General features: G+C 39.0%; 1 protein-coding gene across 9 annotated transcripts in view; it reads right to left on the reverse strand.

Annotated features, from left to right (window-relative positions):
• Positions 1 to 4,811: 4,811 nt before the first annotated feature.
• RIC8B (RIC8 guanine nucleotide exchange factor B) overlaps positions 4,812 to 21,346 on the reverse strand; it is a 101,815-nt gene continuing 85,280 nt past the window's right edge. Inside the window, exons 9-13 of one of the 9 annotated variants that reach the window (XR_826437.1) lie at positions 20,989 to 21,108; positions 17,987 to 18,070; positions 13,710 to 13,848; positions 12,888 to 13,064; positions 4,819 to 7,006 (exon numbers count right to left, since the gene is read on the reverse strand). Coding sequence is in view for 2 of the 9 variants with exons in the window: in XM_010853379.1 (XP_010851681.1) it covers positions 6,895 to 7,006; positions 20,989 to 21,108 (232 nt within the window). In the remaining 7 variants the exon portion in view is untranslated. Of the gene's footprint in view, positions 7,007 to 12,887; positions 21,109 to 21,346 lie in introns of all 9 variants that reach the window. The other 8 variants (XR_826436.1, XR_826441.1, XR_826438.1 and 5 more) reach the window with 8 other exon arrangements.

The following is a 21,346-nucleotide window of genomic DNA, read 5'->3' on the forward strand; positions in this document are numbered from 1 at the left end:
CTGCGTCTTCTGTCTTTTTTCTACATCAAATATTTCTTGCTCATCTAAAATTTCCAAAATTTTTAGTTTCCAAAATTTTGTTGATAGCTCTTTTCAGCTGTCATCTTCTATCTCATTTTCATTGCCTTACTGAGGTTAAGCCTTACTCCAAAACATCCAATTTACTGCTATTTTAATAGGTTTAGGAGGTTGTCAAGGTAAATGCATGTGTTCAGACTGCTTTGTTTAACCACAAGTGTCTCTATTTGGAATTACTTTTAATTTCTTCTTGCATGTACATGCTTGAAAATGTATGATGTGACCATATTCTTTGACCTATGTAGGTTTTATCTCTTTTTTCCTTTTCCTTTTTTTCATTTTTACTATTGGTGACCTTTTATGGCTCACATAAAATTTTAGTATAAAATTTACCTCATTATTTCTTAATGTACCTTTCTATGAAAATAGATTCATTTAATATCATAATAGTAACTCTTATAACCACAGACATTAAAAACCACAGACATTAAAACAGTAAAAATTTTTAGTTTCAGGAATGTTTGTTTTGGGTAGAATGAAATAGTAGTGTTTTACATCTATCAACATGTATTTTTGTTTACTGACTTCATGACTTTATTCCTGGTGAGCTTATCATCTGTCTTGAGGTAGAGGGGTGGAGGAGGAGGGAATTGTTAGAGCAGGAAAGAAAAAAGCAAGAAAAATTTGTTTTTTTTTTTTTTAAAGACAAAATAATAGTTTTGAAAGTCATAACTCACTGTGGATAAAAGGATTCTATAAGTTCCTTTATCTTCCCCCTGTAATACAGCAAGACTTGGCTTTTTGTTGTAACTGAGACCCCCATGATGTCTCCATCTTTGCACAGCTCGGTTGTTCATCTCCTTCCCTTACAAGAGAGATCCTGGTATGCTTTCATGACCAAGATAGTTCAATTTGAATTTCTGATACATGTTACCAAGAGCTAAGTCATTCCAATTTCGAGGTTTTTGGTGTGTTTTTTTTTTAAAAACCTGAACTTTGTGGATTTTCTTTCCACACATGATAGCTATTTATCATTAATATATTTTGACAGAAATACAGATGGTCAAAAGGATATTATAAATTGAGTAATGCTTATCAATGAACTCTTATCACATCAACATCTGATACAGTATTTGTAAAATATCTGTACTTTATATCCAAAACATTTTTCATTCAGTGTGTAAATGATGCTTGGAGACCCTACAGATCTGCAAATTCCTTGAAATACTTCTTAGCACCACCCTCCTGTTCCCAAACCCAAAGTTGCTTAGCTCACAGGTTGGTCGAGCCAATGTTTTAGACTATCTTTTCCCCAAAGTCATTCCCACCTGAGTTTAAATGAGTGCTTTCTTGCCTTTCCACAGTGCCAGTTTGTGTTTATTCCAATGTCTAGGTATTTCTTGACTCCATCCTTTTTACACCTGCCACTACTCCAGTTCAGGCCCTGCTTACCCGTCATGTGTAGCTGCAGCAGTCTTCTATCTGGTCTCTTTTCTTCCTTCCTATCCCTTCTGCACTCCAGTCTCCATAGGGAGGCCAGCATGATCCTTCTGGTTTGTCCTTTCCTCCCCTGAAATGCTGGTACTCCCGTGTGCCATCTTGAGATATGGGATGCCTTTATTTCAGTCCTACTTAGCTGCTTGTGTTCTATAATCACATCAAACACACGAGCTTTTGTTGGGGCCAGTTCTTTTGGTGGAAAGTTTTTTTTCTCTCCTCCACATGGCGAACTCGTGCTCAGCTCAAATGTCACTTATAAAACTGTTACTCAACCCCATATTCCTGCTGGCATCCTGTAGCACTTTGTCCAGGCTTTGGTTCTGGATTTCTCACACTATGGGCACTTTGGGGACAGGGACTTTCAGTTGTGTTTGTGTCCCCAAGCACCTTGAACCATGCTGTGCATGCTGTCACTTCAGGCACGCATGGTACATGGTAAACGCTCAGTCAGTGTTTACTGGACACACCAACGTGGACTGATGTGCTTGTGAGTATGGGCCTTTCTTTGAGACTAGCAGGGCTATGGTATTCTATGCAGTGGGGGGATCTGGAAATGGAGTGTTCACGGAAAAATGTGTTCAAGTCATTTTCCAATTCTGTTTTTCCTATTTCAATCTCTTCTGAAATTTTTTTTCTCTCAAATAAGACTTTATTGCATTTTTTTCTGATTGCAGAAGCAACATATAGCATAGTATTTACACATAGTACATAACATCTTTATGCCTTATTATTCTCATCTGCAAAGTGGGAATTATTCTAATAGTACGTACCTCATAAGATGGTCATGAAGATGAAATTAGTAAGTGCACATAAAATGTTTAGCACGGTGTCTGGCACAGTAATTATTCAGGAAGTATATGCAGCTATAACTATGTTCAATGCGAAAAAGGTACAGGTCTGTGAGACCTGGATACAGTAGAGCTGGAGACTAGGGCCCAGGATCTCCCCTGTGTTACATTAAAGGAAAACACAAATCGGACTCCAGATGCCTCAGAGAATCATTTTGATCTTTTAAGACAGCCTTTCTCAACCAGGGTTCATCTGAACCACTGAACTCTGGACTGGAGTGACAACTTTTTCCTCTCTGTCAAGGATGCTGTGTAGCTAACACAATTCTAGATGCTCAGGAATGTTGGTTCACTGTGTACAATGCCTGATTCAGGAACTGAGGCTTAGTCTCCCCACCCCTCCCTTAAGAAAAGGCTGTTCTGAGTCTTCTTAAGGACGGGATGCTGGGACTCGGTGTCTCAGTCACACCCTCTCTAGAAACCTGTTTCCTTGCATCTTCTCACTTAGGGCAGTTGTCAGAACTCTCTCCGTCCTGCCTCCCTCACCCACATAACCTGTCCCTGGAACGCCATTCATTTGTTCCTTCTCCATGTTGTGTTCATCATATGCCCACTGGTGTTGACAGGTATCCCTTCACTTTTCTTGAAACAATAACATATCTCTCCCCATCCCTGGGTAGCCCCTTTCACTTCTGCTATTGCAGTGAAGAATAGCTCCAACGTCAGTAACTGGACCACACCATAGTAAACATGATTGACAGCTTTTTTTTTTTTTTTTCACATGCAGACTTCTTAAAGTCAGCTAGATACCTTGCCCTTTTCAAATGCCTCTCCTTAACAAAAATTATAGAATCATCTAGCCACTTAATCTAGCTGTGTCATGATCTGTGCCACCAAGGCTCCTGCTGGACTGTGTATGGCAGAGCTAGTCTGCTCTTCCTGGCGCCCATTCCCCTTTCCTGCAGTTCTGCAGTGCTGACAAGGCCCATGCTGCCTCCCAGAAAGGCAGCAGGCACTGATTTTTGGGAGGAGGAGGGATAGGTCATGATGTCTCCTCCATTAGTAAGGAAGAATAATACTGGTAAGCAATTACTACTGTTTTACCACAATGCATATAATGGAATATCATATAGCCATTAATTTTTGAAGAATATTTATTGACATGGGAAAATGCTTACAGTATGTTAAAGAAGAAAGCAGGATACAAATCTGTAAATACAGCATGATCCCAATCTAGTAGTAAAATAAATTATATACGCATAGAAAAAACACAGGACAGAAATACGCTGAAACATTAACAGAGACTATCTCAGGTGGTGGGTTGTGGGGTGAATGATTAACTTTAGTATTTTCTGTATTCTCCAGACTTGCCACAATGAAACGTATTATTTTTAAAATCCAAGGGGGAAGGGAAGTCAACATAAGAAACATCTAGTACTGGGAGGCAGCAAGACGGATGGTTGTGAGGGGAGGTTGCATACTTATACCACCTCTGCCCACATCTTTTTTATTAAGGAGGGACAGTAAGGTCGATCCTGTCCACCTCTCAGGACCAGTGGGTGTGTGAAAGGGGCTTGAAAGGGCCTCAGGTATTTGCTGACTATTACTCTAAAGCAGCAGCTCAAGTGCCTTATGTTCAAACTTGCTTCCCCATACCCTGTTTTAAAGACTGGGAGGGATGTAGACACAGGGACCTGCAGAGCGCAGTTGGCCAGTGTATTCTCACCATCCCCATTGCAGGTCACTGAGCCAAGACATGTCGAGGGTCAGGGCAGGGTGGCAGTGTTGGGGAGCCTGCAGCCCTAATCTCTGACCTAAAGCATTCCACACCCTTATCTGAAATTCAGTACTAACTGAGCATATTTCCTGCTCATACTTCAATTTCATTTTGGTCACCTCCCTACTTAGTAAGTTCTTTAAGCCAGTTATGCTGAAATATTTATTGCTTAAAACAGCCCAAGAATTACCAGTCTCCCAGCATTCTAAAGTCATAAGGAGGCACAAGGTGGACCCCCGAGGCAATGTGAAGGGGAAGGTGAGGTGTTGGGGGGTCAGGCCAGCCCGAGTTGGAGTCTTCCTTGCTGTGTGATGTTGGGTAACTTACTGTACTTTCCAGAGGTGATCTCTAACATGAGATGTGATGAGGATACACAAGATAAAGATACATAAAAAGCCCAGCACAGAGCAAGCAATTGACAAATGTTGGTTCTCTTTCCATGTGCAAGATGAAGTCACTTTCATCTTCTCCCTCTGCAAATTCTCTCTCCAAAACAAAGCCTAGTGCCCAGCACAGAGAAATTCAAAATGAAACAGAACTCACTGAAAACAGAAGAGCACAGTAACTTAAACAAGACTGTTCAAACACTAACTCTGCATAAAGCTGGCAAGATGGTATTTCATTAAACATGTCTTCATTTAGGTAAGCGACACTCATGCCAAAGCTATTTGATTGCAGAAATTATAAAAATATCTTAAAAATGCATTTGTAGAATGAAGTAACAAAAATACTCAAAATTCTTTTTTCTAAACTTTTTTTCACTTAATCTAATATTATGAATTACCAAGTTTCACTTTATTTACTGTTAAAACATGGGTTGCCCATAACTTCTACTCCAGTTATTTTGGATGAAAATCCTAAAATGTATTGTGTTCTTTATAGTCTTTTTATAGAGTATTCTGGATTTAACTTTTTTAAAAAAGAAACACAAGGTCATCATTATGAGAATTAGTTTACAGGCCATACTATTGTATGGATACTTTCTGGGTCAACTAGAATGTCCTTTGGGAAACAGATGGTTCCAGACTTATGATGCCTCAAGTAGTTCTCATTGTCCCCACATTCCTATCCAGTTTTCAGTTGGATTTTTGCTGCTTTCAGTAGGTCTGCCTTCCATCCAACAGCCTCCTCTTTTGCCATATATATATATTTTTTTGGTGGACTTGGAAGTCAGATAACTAAACATGTTAAAATATACGCAAATTTTAGTAAAGAGGCAAAAAGTGAGATAGATTCTTGAGGCTCTCACGTAGAAATAAATTGTAAGAAACTTTGACATCTCTTTTGGCAGCTCAAAGGCCTTTTAAAACTGAATTCCTGATTTGTACTTTGGCCAGAGAAGTGGCTTCTGGATAAATGACATTTCACTAATACTCTGTGTACTTTATCCTTAGAAAAGCTATTTATTACAACTGAGATAATAGATGTAAAAGCACTTTAAAAAAGCATAAACTGTGAAATAGTATTGTTTACCCCAATAAACAATAAATAGTATTGTTTATAAAGAAACACACACAGATGGCTAAATTGAATCAACCCCAATGTTTTATTTAAAGTTTTAAAAGGCAGTGGTTAAGCACATTATGTGTATATATATGTATGTATATACATACATACATATATATATATATAAGAGGAAACCAACCCCTTTTCAACTTTAGCCATTGATTAACTAGACCCACTGTCTATTGCATGATTCATTTTCTACTTTTTCATATGACCAATCTGTTTTACCAAAGTAAAAACAGCCTTAATCAGTTTAACAGTAACTATTTGTGTTTCTTTTTTAAATAAATAAAGTTACCATTAAACTGATCACATATGGTAGAAAGGTAGAACACACACAAGCACACACAGTCCCCGATTTAAAACATGTGGCGTATGAATGACCTATATGTACAAATGGGTGCTGCTGTCTCCTCCACCCTCAGCAGAGGCCACAGAAGAACTCCCAGTACCCAGGGGTCCCCATTCCCTCTTCCGGGTTGGAGGGTATGTTTTCCTGGCACCCCTATGTTAGACCTCAGAATGCATGCTCCCCATGCAGCAATACAGATGGGGGTTCAGTTCTATGGTACTAGTGTTCAGGTTATTAGGGAATAAATAGGCATTGGTAGCTGCCTCAGAACTAAACCATCTTTTGTAACTTTATAGGGAGAAATGTATTCTGAAGTTCTAGATAAGTGACATACAAACTTTTTTGAATGTAATCAGTTTGCAAGTCTGGGGCTGTGTGTGTGTGTGTGTGTGTGTGTGTGCGTGTGTGTGAGTCTCTATAGATTTATACAAAATTGAAATGAAGTGAAGAGTGGGGCTAGGCCTATGGAGCAGCTGCTTGGCTTCCATTCACTCAGTCCTGATCTAAAGGGTCACTTGCCTTCGCCCCTTTTAGCAGCTCATTCTGCTTCCCATGTGCCTCCGTCTCTGGAAAGATTCAGAAAGGGCAGCTCACACAAGTGAGAGGAAGGACACAGCTAAATCTTCTGTTAAGAATCTTGGCAAACAGAACTGCCAGATTCAACCAGGGCTGCTTTATAGAGTGAAGTCCTTCAGTTCCATCTTGACAGAATGGAATTTTTTTTCCCTCTTCCTAGTCCCTGCAACTCCATCTAACTGCAGCTCTGTATGAATGCCTCAATATCGCAAAAACACAGGATCACTTCTTAAATACGCTGGATTCTCAATGAGTAAACCAGTTAATGTGTTTCTAGCCAAAGCAAGGGCATAAATGTTTTAGAGAAAAGATTCCCCTGGAGCTACAGAGAAAAGATGCTGATAAAAGCAATATTGAGAGTTGAGCAGGTGATGCTTTCAGTCTGTGTCAGAGCTGGTCTCCTCGATGACAGAGTACTGGTTGAGTGCTTCTTCCAAAGGCGTTATTGTCCCATCAGGTTTTAGTCCCATTGGTTTAAGCAACTCCTCTCTGGAAAAAGAGATAAAAGAGAGAGAAAAAAGTATTCACCAGCATCACACACACACCCTCCCCCCGCCCGAATCCACATCCTTTAAAAAAAAAGAAAAGTCTTTAAAAACCAAAGTATTTTTCCTCAAGCTCTCTCTGTGTGTTTGTAACAGGAAAGATGAAAGGGGTATGGAAAGAAAAAGAGGGAGATAAAAGACTTCATTCACACAGGCCAAACCTACTAAGCCAATTAAAAGTATGAAAAGTCAAGGTCTAAATGGGCTCAGGACAAGGAGCAGGTCTCTTCTGTTTTTAATAATTGACTTTTTTTCCTTTTGTGGATTTGTTTTAGTTAAGAAGTTGAAGCTGCCAAAATTTCACCTGTCCCAGTGGACCAGCCATGTAATTAAATGGCTGATTTGATATGTATGGATTTAATTTAATGGAATAAATCTGCCATTTGATTTTTCCCTGTCCAGTCTCTAGTGATATATAAGTACTTATTGATTTCAAATCAGTTGGCCTTTCCCAACTTTCTCCCTCCCTTTTCTTTCCTTCTTTCTCTCCTTCTTTTTTAAAAAAACACCATTGCTTTTGTTTGTGGCAGTTTAATTATGGGATTGACAGCCATTTTAATCTCTTCAAAGCGCCCCAACTGCCTCTCCTCAGCTAATCCAATTATATCTACTCCACAAGTTACGGCCTCATCTAAAGATGATTAATTATTGATTAAGCCAATCAAAAAGCGTTAGGAAAGATTTATTTAATCTTTTCATGGGCTCTTATTTATTATATGGAGATTATGGTGAATGTACCTGTTGAGCTGCTAACTCTAGTCCTCCTCCCACCCCAAAAAGTCAGCAGTGTACTTTAAAAGGAGTCTTGAAGAGCACATGAGCTGCTTAAAACTTATTTCTCACAGAAACGGGCATTGCCCTCTAAAAACATGTCTACAACAAGAACCCACATGGCAGCAACTGTAATGTTGGTGGGAGCTAGAGTGAAGGAAGGTAATAAAGCCTCCTCTCCCTCTGCTTCCTTGTGGTTGTCCCTCAGGCCAGCACAAAGAAGGGCTCCCTACTGGGAAGGGCCAGCCACACAACCGTGTGCTAGTGTTACAAGTGCAGAGAGACTTCTGGGGAAGGGGAGAACAGCTCAGGGGACGCTGGATAAGCCAACAGGAGCCTATCAAGCAGCTCTTACCAGAAGACTACTGCTGAGAGTCTGAAGACTCTATTAATATGGATGGTTGACTGGTTAAATTGAGGTTGCTAAATATTTATCAAGTAGGAAATGTGTTTCGTGATCCCAGAAATGGGGTCAGAATCATAGAATTTAAAGCGGCCTTAGAGATCATTTAGTCCAACTCCCTTGTTTAATAAAGGAGACTGAGTGACTTACCCAAGGTCACACGTCTAGTGGCAAAACTGGACCTGGGACAGTCCCTGAACCCCAGCCCAGGGCTCTCTGCACATCTGCTCTAACTGCACTGAAGGAACACACTCTGAGTTCAGCTGCTCAACAACTATGTGCTGAGAACTGTGTCATATACTGGGGAGAGAAGGAAGGCCAGGCACAGCTGCTGCCCTCGAGCAGTGCGTGAAACATACACATGGAAAATAACTCAGGACATAATGGGGTAAATGCTGTAACAGGATCAGGAACAAAGGAAATCACAGCTCCTGAGACGAAGCATCGATCTAATTGCCTGGGGAAGGTGGGAGCAGCACCTCTGGGGAGGTGTCCTATGCCAGGCAAAGATGGCACAGGACTCTGCCAGCAAGGGAGATTGTGTGGAGGGCTCTGTATGGTCCCACCTACTTGTGACTGTATAGACCTTTCTGGATTGTGTCAATTTCTTTCTCTGCTCTCAAGCTGGGAAAGGGCCCAGTGTTTGGGGAGGGGAGAGATTCACTGAAGGAGCAGCAGGAAGTAAGTCTGCAAGGGCAGTTTGGGGTTTGGCAGTCAAGTGTCTTGAATGTCAAAGTAAGCAGCTTGGGTCCTAGCCTGTAAGGAATGCCCGGCCAGGGTTGGTTTATAGGGAAGAATCTCTGGCAGCAGTGCAAAGACACGTCGGAATCGGGGAAACTGGCAGAGAGGCAAGTCACGAGGATGTCACTGTAACAGTGCGTGTGAGAGGAGACAGAAAGTTGGGCTGTGGCTGTGGTTGTGGGAAGAAAAGGCATCACTTCCAAGGTAGAGCTGTCATCCACTGGGAGGGCAGAGTTGGTAAAGGGGAGTGAGGAAGAGTGTCTCTATGGCTCCCAGCTCAGATGACCATGTGGATGGTGACCATTCATTCGAGCAAGAGCACAGCAGATGGAGCAGATTTTGGGGGACGGGGAAGACACTAACATCTTTCAGGACAGTGAAGAACTCTGCATGACAACCAGGTAGAAATGTTTAGTGGAACTAGAGAACAATCTGCTTCCACTGAAACTTCTCTCTAGCACCAGTTCATACTCCACATCTGTACTTTAGTAACAATTCCTAGTTGTGGTTGTCCTGAAGGCCTTTGTGATACTGGACACTGTTTACTAATAATCAATACAAAAGGAGAAGGGCACCACCTTCTGGGGTGAAACATTAAGGGATCAGAAAGTTCAAAGGTTTGAAGGGGTTGGTGACTGCAGAACAGTAAGGTGGGGTGGGGTGAAGGGTATGGGGGGGTGGAATGGGATCAGTAGATGAGATTGCATGAATTCTACCAAGATAGTGATGAACTGCTGGGGGGGCATGCCATCACTCCTAATATTTCTGTATTTCTCTGGTAACAGAATGACACTGGGGCTAGCTACCAGCTTGCACAAGGTAGCCAGTACTTTCTCATCCAAACCCAGGAGGAATATTTTCAAATCAAGTCCATAGGTTGCACCCCTACTCCCTAATCCAATTTTATAATAGAAATAATTAAAAACATTACAAAAGTTTTATAGCCAAATTATGAAAATTCATCTATAGAATAAAGGGGCTCATATTTTAATGCTCACCTGTGAACTATTCTTCTCAAGGCTTTATTTTTTGGATTTTCTCTATCACCCCTCTACTAACATAGAAGCTCTTCTAAGGATATGAATTATTTTCTTTTTCACATGGCTATAGGATGCTATAGGATGTCTTGTCTTCCTGACACTCCTGTAGGAGAGGTGTCAGTGATAACTGGCCAAATAATTATGCATTCATGCAGATAAATTAAGGCGGCAATGTGATACACTGGAAAGAACAAAAAGGTCTAGAGTCAGGAAGTCTCTTTGAAGTCCTGGCTCTTCCACTTACCAGTTGTGTGATCTTGGGCAAGTCTCTGAGTCTCTGTATTCCCATCTGTGAAATGGGGATAATAATACTAGCTCTACCTACCTACTTCCTAGTGATGACTTAAGGGGTTATAGTACTAGCAGTGGTAGTAGTAACAGCAACAATAATAGTATAAATGAAAGAGTTCTATGTACTGTAAAGGAGTCCTAAATATTAGTTGTTGTTATTGTGGTACAGTGAAAGGCATATAAAGGTTTTGGAATCAGACCTAGGTTCTATAGCAGTAAGATCTTGAATTCTCTGAACTTCAGTTTCCTTATCGGTAGAATTGGGATAGGAATACCCATTTCACTGAATCGTCATGAGGGTGAAAGGTCATTATACATATGAAATACATAGTGCGATGGCTGGGGTGTAGTTGGAACCCATGAGACGCATTTCCTGTCCTTTATGTGCTTATGGAAGGAAGGTTTCCACAAGATTGTTAGGGCAGTCTTTGGGAATAAGTGGGGGAAGAATATGCAGAAGCAAATAAAAGACATGGTCCCTGTCCTCAAGAAGCTTTTAGTCAGTTCAGAAGGTAAAACACACACACATTAAACAATATTAAAGGAATTACAGAACAGCAGATCAACAAGCTTGAGATGATTAACAGGCAGAGCCCTGCTTTCCCTAGCTTGACAGTTCAGTACACCCTTACTGTATTTGAAATTTATTTAAAGGCAATTTCTCATCCTGTTTGGGAATGGAAGGAGAGAGGATCACTTACAGATAGACTCTTTTCTCTTATGGACCCCGAGGCTTACTTTTCAAACCCCCATCCTAATGATTCTGCTCTTCCTCTCTATCATATAACAGCCCACAAATACCAAAATGAATTCTTTGATATAGAAACTTACTCCTAAAAGGTCTGAAAAATGACCTGGTTATACTAAACTGCTTCATTTAGTAAGATCTGTTGTATCTAGATGAGCAAGATGTGGACAGAGAATGGGAAGCATTAATGAATACCACAGAACTGTTATTCCACCAGTCATATGGGCTATGTACACGTGGGAGGGACACGGAGGAGATGGGGATGCTGATCACAGGCTCCTGGCAGGAGATGGGTTCAGGGCCAGACTGTAATGGCAGTGATGGACACAGATTCACGGGGAGAAAGGCATCCCGAAGCAGGAGGTTAGTCAAGCAAAGGCACAGAAGCGAGAGTCAGTTGTGTGCAGGGACTGGCAAGCAGGCTGGCTTGGCTGAGATAAAGGAAAAAGAAAGCTCAAGACAGATATGGGGTACAAAAGAGGATTTGGATGGAGACTTTGCAATCCTGGGCTGACAAGTCTGGGTTACAGTACAGAGATATTTTGTCTTCTATTTCAAGGGTCCCATATTTTAAGACTATTTATTAAAAATAATTCTTATTACAAAGGTTGAAAGCTATAAAACAATACTGCTTTGACATTTAAAAAGAAAATATTCTACACTGTATTCATTTTCATATCCCTATGTGTCTAGCACAGTGCCTTGTAGATGGTAGATCCTCAATAAGTGTTTATGAACTCAATTTAGCTGCAGTTGGTATTATCTTGTATTTTCACAGAAAGGAATGGTATAGTGTTTTATGTGACACCTAATAAACAAACCCTGACCAAGAGAAAAGGTTCATTTTCATCACCAAGATTTACAATTAGGAAAAGTATTAGCATTCTACAGGGAATTCTGCATGATGCTTTCCAGAGATTTCTCATTTTCTACAGGACTTGAGCAACTTGAGGACAGAGTCCATGTCTTCTCTGGCTGTGATCTGCAGGATCTAGGATGGGCACATAATAGGTGCTCAGTAAAGTTCTACTGAAAGAATATAATACATGGGTCATAGCATCAATGGACAATGGTAGAGAACCATTTGCCACGAGTCATCCTCATACTATTTTAACTATAATTACTTCCCTGATGAGTCAATGTCATCAGACATTCTGACCGTCCAGAAATCAAGGCCCTCTTTGTGCCATACAACCTGGAATTTCCAACCACTGATTCATGTAGACTCGGCTGCTTACATCTGGGGCACCAGTGGGTCTAGACTCAGATTGTCCACTAATGTGCTGGGTGTCCTTGGGCAAGTCATTTCCTTCTCTGGGCTTGAGTCTCCCCATCTATAAAATGAAGGGGTTGGACAAGATGATCCCTAAGATTCTATTCTAATTCCAAGAGACTAAATATTAGGTTACTAAATAATTATGATCTACTTAAAAAGCAGCTAGGTTTTTAAGACACTGAAACTGCTAGGCTTTTGTTTCTAATCAAGATCTTCTAAACCTAAAAGTCAAGCACAACAGCCTACCTAATTGTCACTGACATACACCAAGACCACAAGTCCTTTCTGCAAAGCTACCAGCAAAATGATTAGAATGATTCCAAAAATAAAATCAAAGCAATGGCAAATGTTACAAGGATGGATCTAAATTTAATCATGGCCCTCAATAAACAGGCCATTTCATGAAGAGTTACTGGTCCTAAATCATGAAGGTCCCATCTAAAAAGGATGGCTAGGTGTTAGATATATGTAGATCATGGTTAAACGAAGATACTATATACTGAAATGTGCATCAGGGTTAAGATATTCACATAGCAATAACTCCTTCATACTTACCTTCAATGCTATACACAGGCCTTAACACAAGTTAAGACTGCCCTCGTTATCATCAAAAAGTACAGTGATGTCTACTGGATAAAGAGCCCATTCTAGGCACTGTGACAGTATCATGGCGGGCTTCTCATCTGATCAGGCATCTGGCCAGGGAAGAGATAAGCCTCCAAGAATGTTCAACTGGAACGAAACATCATTTAGAAATTTGATCTTACTAAACGATAAGGAACCATAATCTATAAGGGCTTGGCCAGGAACGAGGACACAGATAAAGCACGTCCAAGAAAGGAAACCTTATTTTGCCCCAGCCTAACCCTTAGGACTGCTAACGGAAACCAAAAAGTACTTTTTTAAAGGTTTAGGGGTGGGAGATTATGGAATTTATACCATATTGAAAGCTTTATAGTCTGTCTTTTTTGTCCCCAGATATAGTTCCACATTTTCCTGAGCCACCATTTCCCTGTAAGTATGCTCCTCTGGGATGCCTGGGCTTATACAACCTCTCAGGACTTAGCGAAAGCTCCACTGTTTAGACTTCTGGTTCCTACGTAACTTTCCCCCAGAAATGACAGTGCAATATTGGGGCTCAGATACTAACATACCCAATAGCACATTATAGAATGGGCCAGATGTGTATGTGTATAAAACACCTTACTTGACCTGGAAACAAGAGAATACTCTTGCCCAAAGCACATGTTTTTGTGCAATACAAACAAAGCATTCAATTCAAGTGTACTTGTTGAAAAACAGGACATAATTAAGCAGTTGGTAAAATGCATTCTTGTTTCCCACTTGCAGATCTCCCAAGAGTCCCTTCGAATTTACCTATACGAGTTTCAGCTTCCCGCTTGCCACTTAGCTTGATAACGACTCAAAAATCATTCCCTTGTTTTCAAGGGCTCTTCTTTCTTGTCTGCTCTGTGTACTACAGGGCAGTATTGACACATGGAATTAATGACAGGGTCTGTAATGAAACAACAGTCATGCAAACACCAGTCTGCTCTTTTGATAAAACAGCATGTTAGAGACCTATTCACCTCCCTCTAATTGAGTACTGCATAATAGTTCCAATCCTTTTATGTAACATATTTTGTTCTATGATTAGAAAAGAAGAAAAAGGGGGAACCTATGAAGCATTGCTTCCTTCAATCACCCCCTGATTAATTCTGATTTTAATGAGGGTGGCTGTTATTTAGGCAGGTTCTGTTACATACTTGTTTTGTTGACTTCTGTACAATGTATAACAAAACCCAGGATGGGATAATTGGGAACCATTTCTTTGGCACAGGGATTCCTGTTCTTAATGTAAGGTTGGCTTGGAAAAAAAGAACCCTGACATTTAAAATTAGCCATTTCGTATTTAATTCCTTTCACATTTGGAAGATAGGATGAAAATAAATATATAAATAAAGTATTTTAATTAACAGAGCTTTTCCAAAAATGCCTGCTGTAACGGAGCCTGTGAGAGCCCCGAGAAGGAAGCTCTGTAATCTTTGCTATAATTCTGAGAGTGCATCTTATTTCAATACTTGAGCATCAATGGAATAGTCCATAATCTATTGAAGTACAATGGATTTCCTCAAAACTTGTGATATTCTGAAGTGTTTTAAATGCTTTGTCCTCAAGAAATTAATACAACTTTTGGCACTAGTTAAATGTTCAGTTATATACCATCAGAGCATGTCCTTTGCTGACCCTTCATCTTTCAGTATAATCTTCCATCTGATGGCTTCCTAGTGCTGAAGTTATACTCATCTTTTACTAAGCCACTAACCAATAGGTAGGAGAGGTGTGGTGGCTTTTCTGTACCAAATCCGAGGTCTTCAAGCTCCATTTCTCAAAAACATTTCTGAGACCCTTCCCTCAGCCTCACCGTCATGCTTTGGGATTGGGTACAGTTGGGAAGTTAAAATATACAACATAAAAATATCATTCCCAAGAGAAATGGATATGGCACACTGTCCACACCATGCATGTCCTTCCACTTCGGGAGCTGAACAAACAGGCAACAGCCTTGTAAATAGGGAAGCCTTTCTAAAGTTAATTTTCTTCATATGATCACACTGAATATAAGAATCTGTCAGAATATTCTCTTTTCAAAATAATTAAAATATTTTATAGTAACATAGAATCATAGCAGTTTTACTGGTTTCCTTCATATGAAGCTGTTTTTGTTTTTGATATAAACTGCTTAGGACCTGACTTGATATTTGAGAAAAGCTCAATTATGGATTGAAAAAGCAGGAATGGCCTCCAAATCTTAATTTTCTTCTCAGGTAAATAGGCTTACTATCTGTCTTTGTCCTTTGAATCTATTTAAAATTTAGAGCATCTTACTGAAGATAATCAGACTGACAAATTTGAGAGCTGTATGTTGGTAATTTTTTAAAATAACAGTTAAGATTTAGAGTCTGAAGTCTAAGAACCAAATCCTGACTATATCACTAACAAGACGGCTGATCTTGGTTTAGATACTTAACCACTGGTCCCATTTACGCCTCAATAAAATATCTCTTACCCTATCTAATTCACAAGGCTGTTTTCAAACTTAAAAGCAATATATAAAATATTAGTCTTTTATTATTCTCATTTCTGTTAGAAGATCACATGCAAAGCTTCTAAAAATGTGTTATCCACCTCACATTAAAGAGTATGGTTAAGAAAATATAGAGAAAGAGGTTAGGGATAATGTTAGAAAAATAAAACTGAGTTTTACCCTTAAGTGAAGGTGATCTTTATTTCTTGGTAATTTCTCTACAGACCTTTCTATCCTGTTGTCCAAAATTAGCAAAATAAATATTAATAAGAGGTCAGCATGCCAACTGACAGTGTTGAATAAAGCAGTAGAAATGGAAGTTCTGACATGTTCTTCTCCATTAGAAAGGAGGAGGGTGACTAAGAGCAAGTAGTCAATGGAGATTATTCTTATTTGATGTTTCTATAATAAACAAAAGTCATTTTGGCTAGTGCTTAAATCAAGAGCTCAAAGTAGGCATTCCTACTACAGAGTTAAGGGACAATGACTACTAATAAGCAATACAAAGATTGCATGACATCCTACTTAGAGGTGTCCAGCCAGTGGAAAGGCCCTCTTTAACCTAAAGATGAACAATATCGTATTTGTCCCTTACCACTGTAAGGGTATATTAGTTTAACTGGATCCACGTTCCTTTAATTAAGCTTCTAAGCAAACTTGCAGTGTATTTTTATTGAGATAGAACAGTGCTATCTAACAGAAACATAATGTAAGCCATACATACGTAATCTTAAATGTTCTAGTAGCCACATCGTAAAAGTAAGAAAAGTAAGATTAGTTTTAAAATAATTTGCTTAACCCAATATATCAAAAATATTATTTCAACATAAATTCATAATAAACAATTGAGGTATTTTATATTCTCTTTTTGTACTGAGTCTTTGTTGTTGTTGTTGTTTTTTTTTGTACTGAGTCTTTGAATGTCGGAGTATTTTAACACTTAGAAGACATCCCAATTCAGACTAGCCGTAGTCATATATGACTAGTGGTTACCATATTGGACAGTGCAGATCTAAAGGATTTTCTGATGTTAGCAATTGAGATCATTACACTTTCGTACCCACAATAGATCTTACAATGCTATAAAAACTGGATCATATTTCTGAAATGTACCTACAAAGCATTTCCTTGGTTAACTCATCAAGGTGGGAGTAATCACAGTTGTTATTTTTATAAGCAGAGTCAAGAAATTTAGTTATAAAGAAAAAATTATATAGTTATTACTTTCAGTCATAAATTACCTGTCCCAGCTTTAATAAGCTTAAAAATAATATTTGGAGACTAAAGGGGAACTATTTCTATATTTGGTACTTGCATTTATTAAGAAAGCCATGTTCCACCAATACTACATAATGGCTAGCAAAATTATATTGGACAAGGAATAGATAAGAAAGGGAAGAAATGGAAAACAATTATTTATATAGATGTAAATTTTAGAAGATTTTGATATAATTTATAAGCAAAAAGGCAGTGTACCTTGTTAAACAGTGATGGGGTAAGTATGCAGTAGAAGATTAGTCAGTCCTGTTCCAATTAAGAAACTAAGGGGGATTAGAAAAGTCAAAACAAAGTTTGAAACTTGAAATATTACTTCCCTTGGTTAGTTTAGGCTTAAGCCATCAATCTTCTCTCCCCTCTTCTGGAGGAGGCTGTGCTGTTATATGCAAATTGTGTGCTGTAGCTAAGGTGAATGCAATTGTATTAGCCACACTGGACTTGCTTAACCACATACAATCCAAATTCTAATCTCCTGCTTAAGTTGCAGGGACTTATATTTTTTCCAGTTCAAAAAAGGAAAGAAGAGGTGGAGAGGCAGGCCAATTTCATCCTCTTTCCCACCTCTGTTCTCACATTAAAAATGTCAAATGAAGCTTTCTATAATCTCCATGCCTCAGGCCTTAATGCTTATGTCTGATAAATATTACAATTATCATTCTATATTAAAGAAATTAGGTACCCCATTATTTAAATTAGCCACTCATGGACCAAAGTACCTTACAGAATTCCTTTCCAGACCTGCATTTTATGACATCTGGCCAAGAAATTGAACTGACAAAAGTATACTTTAAAGTCTTTAAACCATGTAGGCTATTTTATTGAGCAAAAAAATTAACCTTTGATTTGGGGATCAGCTTTGACATTTCATCAAACACACTGGGAAAATCACAGGGTACAAGGCACTGTACTAGCTAGACATGATCGGACTTATAGGGCTCAGATTATTCTCAAACTCTTAAGACCTCCAGGTCCACTGCCAATCCCCTTACCTACATCTGTCTAAAACAGAATCCTTACACTAAAAAAAGAAAAATCACATGGAATACCACTGTCAGTTGGTATTCAATGGGAAGAAAATGTTTCAGCACTGATCTCTCCAGTGTCCTTAAAAATCTAGCTTAGATAAAGTTGCTAAGGCGGTGAGCAACTTGAGGCAGTGGCTATGTCCAGCCTGGAGGCAAAATGGAAATGTAATTTAAATTTTCGCATTGGTGGTTTTTACAGTTTTGGTGGTAAATAACATCTGTACCCTACACCAGGCTCAGTAATAGTACTTGGCATGACCAACCTTAGTCATCACTTTGGTAAGTGCTTTGGCACGGGCCACTGTTGCTAACCACCATCCTGGTGCAGGTCCTTCACATCTGCTCTCCTATGGATGGAAAAAAGGGAGTGTCTAGTGTCCATTCATTGGCCACATCACCTCCAATCCTATCCTTTACTCACACACCTTTCAACTCAGGCCCAGGAGAAAATGATTTCATTTTTGGAAAGGAAAGCTAACCAGACAAAGCTATAGTACACTCTTAGCACAGTAAGACTTGGTGGGATGCAGAACATCCTTAGAGTGACAGCTGAAGGAACTAACCAATAGCACATTGCTGAAGAGGATGATTTAGGAAATATTCTGGCGAACACTGACTCTAACAGACAGACACAGTAGCACAGTGGACAGAGCAAAGGTCTTGAATTCTGAAAAATGAAGTTCTTAGCCTCACTTTAGCTAGAAAGACAGTGTATGTTTTGTAAACTGTGAAAGGAAATGTGTACTTTTTGTAAACAGTTTTGTAAACTGTGAAAGGAAATGGATTTTCATCAGTCATTAGCTTGGAAATGTGTGGGGCAATTCTTTGGGCCTTGCTTTCCCTAATGATAAATCTGATAACTTAATCAGACTGTGATAAATTAGCTCTGGTTATGAGCTCTTTAGAAGAAAGATGCAGTATGTGAATAACAAAGATTTATCTTATTAACAAGAGTAAGTTTCCCTCCACCTGGAATGAACGGTCATTTCTCCATTTGTTAATCTAACACCTCTTAAACTTCAAGGATCAGCACAATTGTTACCTTCCCTGTGAAACAGTCCCTGATTCATCGCAACAGAATGAACTGCTCCTTTTCCTTGGTGCTCACAGTTCAATACAGACCTTATTTTGACATTACTTCCTCCTACCCTGTGTTCTAGAGTAGCTTATAGCCATTTCCCACACTAAAAGGTGAGTTTTCCAAAGGCAGAGACTACCACATTCACCTCTGAATCTCCCTCATCTTCCTAGCACAGTGCCTTGCACAGAGTACCTGCTTAATAAATATTCCCCGAATTTACTGATTTTAGTCTCCCTTGGCTTTATGGCATCTTTTTTACCTCAAAAAAAAAAAAAAAAAAAAAAACAACAGTGAAAAAAGAGAAGGAACTAAGACAAACACGTAAGACGACGCATAAAGAATGGGTTCATTCTTTGCATTCCAGCTTTGGAATGCCCACTGCTCATCTCCATACAGTTTTGTCATTGACTGTTATTAGTGAGAGCAAATGTTAGAAAGCACATAAAGGCAGACAATGTAAAAAAAAAAAAACAAACCCACCACACATCATGGAAAAGTGATTTAGGACTATTCTCAAAATTGTCTTAACTTCAACTTGAATGGTGAAATTCATACCATCAAAGCCAACACAAGATATATTTTGCTATGCAAAAATCAGTATCACCTTCAGATTGACCTGAGAGTCGGCTGGATGTTTACTCATCCAGGGCAAATTGGCAAGCTGGATAGTATCTGTGTTATCTTTTAAGAACTCATATTACTGAAATGCAATTTAAGAGAAACAAAATTTATTCAACCTAACTAGTTCACTGTCTTCACGCTAGTATGCTCCATCCTGGTCCTTGTTAATATCTCCCCCTCCATCTACCAGGCGGACTCTGTTGGTTCTCATCCTAGCTGCTGTAGTTACACTGCTGTGTTTCACTTGCCACATCAGATCCTTGTGAAGTACAAATCTTATTTTTATTTGCTCATTCAGAACCTGTTCCTCTGCCTCCTATGTTTGCTCTAACAATATATCTTCTCTTTTACTGTAAATTCATTCAGGGTAGAAACATGTATATTCTATACAAAGTATGAAGAATGTCATATGCAAAGAGATAACAATGTCTTTTGAATATTATGAGCATGGTTAGCTGTAAATTCTAAACTTGGGAAAATGATGGAAATTTAAAAGGAATAGCTGGAAGTCAACTAAATTCTATCACATTATCAGCATCATTTGAAAACTCAGACTCTGTAGAGGGTCTAAATATCCTAACTTGTCACACTCCTCATGTCAGCTCTTCCTGTTTTTGAACACTTCTGTTCTAAGCTTCCTGCTGTGCTCTTAGTCTCTGACTATTTCTTTATTATACCTTTCCCTTTTATGGTTCACTTTCTGGCTTTACCATTCCAGTTGCTACTTCTCTTGACTGAGGGATACTAGCCTTTGCAGAGTTGTTGTGAAAAAGGAGATGACCAGAAGAAATTCACCTTCTGGTGGCAGCTGCCACCAACACACAGAAGCACTCACTCAAGATGGCTTAAAGGAGACAGTGACTCAATATATGACTAGAAAATTGAGCAATTCAGGCAAGTGTGAAAGGAATACTTTCTAATAACTCCTCCAAGATGACTAGTTACTTATTAGTATATATTTAGTTTAATTATTTTCAAAACTGGCTATTTTTGGAGGGGAAGGAGGTGTGAAGCAAGAAGGGAAAGTGAAATTGTTTTTAGAATCCCTAATTAATACAAGTGCCTGCTTTCAGAAAATCCTTCATTTGAGCTATTCCTTTTCATCTTTTCCTAGACAGTTTAGAGTTCTTGGTTTCAGCAGCAATCCAAAAAGAAAGAATTGCAAACTTGCACATCAAAAATGAATAAAAATAAAAAGCATCATGATCTGGAACAAAAACCAAAACAGACTAAAACGAAAAAATACAAGAAGCAGCAAAATCATCAAACCTAATTCGCAGCATCTTTTTGAAGACAGGGAGGTTAGTTGGTTAAATATCACAGTGACCTGGCAGCTACTCTCCTAGCTTTGAGAGTTGAAATGTTGAGGAACGCACATCCATAAGCGGCACATGTAGAAGAACCACAGTGGCCAAGAGAGGTCTGAACTAGTGCTGCCTGGGCCAGCCTGTTCCAATCAACATGGATTTCCAGAGTTGCTGTTCTATGGTAACTCTCAGTGAGAGAGACAAAGAAATAGAACATTTTTAGAAACCAAGCAAAAAATGGAGGGGAATACAATACCTGGAAAGTTTATCAAGCATGTTGACAAGTTTCATGGCTTCATATTCTTTTTGTTCTTCTGTCATTTCATCTATGGGGTTTGGCATTGGTTCCTCTAAATGACCAGTGATAAGATTAATGCTACAAAAAGAAAAAAAAGTTATGCTGTATGTTTTCAAATTATGCTCTTTCTATACTTTTCTGGTCCAAGTTTTAAGTTATAATAAGAAAGAGTATAATAGCCAAAAAATTGGCAGTAGCAATTTTATGGTATAGAACTGCTATAGGAATTTTTTTAAAAAACTGACTTTTCCTACTAATTTGCTTTGGGAAGTGGGTGATAGCTAACTTGCCAGCTTTTTTTTTTTTTTGAAGGCAT

This window comes from Bison bison, unplaced genomic scaffold (assembly GCF_000754665.1).
Source record: "Bison bison bison isolate TAMUID 2011002044 unplaced genomic scaffold, Bison_UMD1.0 scf7180017864327, whole genome shotgun sequence".
Lineage (NCBI taxonomy): Eukaryota > Metazoa > Chordata > Mammalia > Artiodactyla > Bovidae > Bison > Bison bison.